Genomic DNA, 1511 nt, shown 5'->3' with positions numbered 1-1511 from the left:
AAAAAAGGACTAGACGTACATAGACAAGAATATTGTCAGTTACATGACAGTATTATTAAAAGAACGCAAAATTTGAAAAGTATATAAGCCTTCCTGCTGCCACATATATACTGATAGGGGAAAGGGAAACATTTCTCATAATGGCAGTTTGTACCATATGTTCCTGTTTTTTTCACCTTCCCCTGAAAAGGAGCTGGTTGAGAAATGGTGAATGTATTTGGCAAAAAAAATCAAACCATCTCCCCACAAAATTCTCGTTTCACTTACAATTTTCCACGAAATTTTTCAGCGTTCCAGAAGCAAAAAAAGCAACCTGATAGTTTTCTTTTTGGTTTGTGGTCCTCCACTCTTTCACTCTTCTCCCTTCATCTCCCCCAGCCCATTCTCTCTCTCTCTCTCTCTCTCTCTTCTTTCCTTTGTCATTTCCACAGTTAAAACCTAAACCTGATCCTTTTTTTCCAGTTTCCTGTTTTCTGAATTCAGTTTCATTTTTATTAAAAATTGTACATATTAATTAAAAAATCATTTTTAACCAAAACATTATTTTAAAATTTGACCAGCTCTATTGTGATGTTTCTGAAGTTAGCCCCCTTTTAACAACAAGCTACTGGAGTAGATGGACCACTGGTCTGACCAAGGATGGCAGGAGTTATGTGCCTGTGTTTTCTCTCATGAAAGCCCTAATTTTTCTGACACCTTTACTGAGTGCATTATTAACTTCTTTATTTCTCAGGGTATATATGAAAGGATTGGCCATGGGGGTCAAGACAGTGTAGAAAAGAGAAAACCCTTTGTTCAGGTCTCTCAGTGCATTGTTTTTTGGTAACAGATAAACAATGATTATGGTTCCATAGAACAATGTGACCACAGTGAGGTGAGAGGAGCAGGTGGAAAAGGCCTTCTGCCTCCCGGTGGTGGACGGGATTCGAAGGATGGTGGAGAGGATACATAAATAAGATGACAAGGTGAGTAGTAATGGTGGCAGAGAGAATATGGAAGACAGAAGGAAAACCATAAGTTCCATGAGGTGGGTGTCACTGCAGGAGAGTTTAATAACCGGAATTAGATCACAAAAGAAATGGTCAATTTTGTTGGGACCACAGAAAACTAACTGTGACAACACATATAATATAATGGAATTACCCAATAAGCCACTTATCCAAGATGCAGCCACTAGCTGGAGGCAGAACTGGCGATTCATGAGTGCTGCATAATGCAGTGGTCTGCATATTGCTAAATACCGATCATAAGACATGGCTGATAAGAGATAAGACTCCGAGCCTGCCAGGAGACCAAAAATATAATTTTGTATAAAACACGCACAAACTGAAATAGCTCTGTTTCCAGTTAGGAGACTCTGCAGCATCCTTGGCAAGCTGTTTGAGGTGTAGCAGGTTTCTAAGAAGGACAAATTCCACAGAAAGAAGTACATGGGAGTGTGTAGGTGATGATCAGTCAAAACAAGCAGAATGATGAGGATGTTTCCAGCCATGGTCAAAATGTAGATGACT

General features: G+C 39.4%; 1 protein-coding gene across 1 annotated transcript; it reads right to left on the bottom strand.

Annotated features, from left to right (window-relative positions):
- Positions 1–649: 649 nt before the first annotated feature.
- On the bottom strand, positions 650–1255 carry LOC123347841 (olfactory receptor 488-like). Its single transcript, XM_044985030.1, has one exon. It carries the CDS (start codon positions 1253–1255, stop codon positions 650–652), a length of 606 nt encoding a protein of 201 aa, XP_044840965.1.
- Positions 1256–1511: the final 256 nt, after the last annotated feature.

This window comes from Mauremys mutica, chromosome 13 (assembly GCF_020497125.1).
Source record: "Mauremys mutica isolate MM-2020 ecotype Southern chromosome 13, ASM2049712v1, whole genome shotgun sequence".
Classification (NCBI taxonomy): Eukaryota; Metazoa; Chordata; order Testudines; family Geoemydidae; genus Mauremys; species Mauremys mutica.
This window is presented reverse-complemented; position numbering and strand designations above follow the sequence as displayed.

What these genes read in the sequence shown, in the direction of transcription:
- LOC123347841 (XM_044985030.1), bottom strand. Translation starts at nt 1,255, where the DNA reads ATGTCTTATGATCGGTATTTAGCAATATGCAGACCACTGCATTATGCA.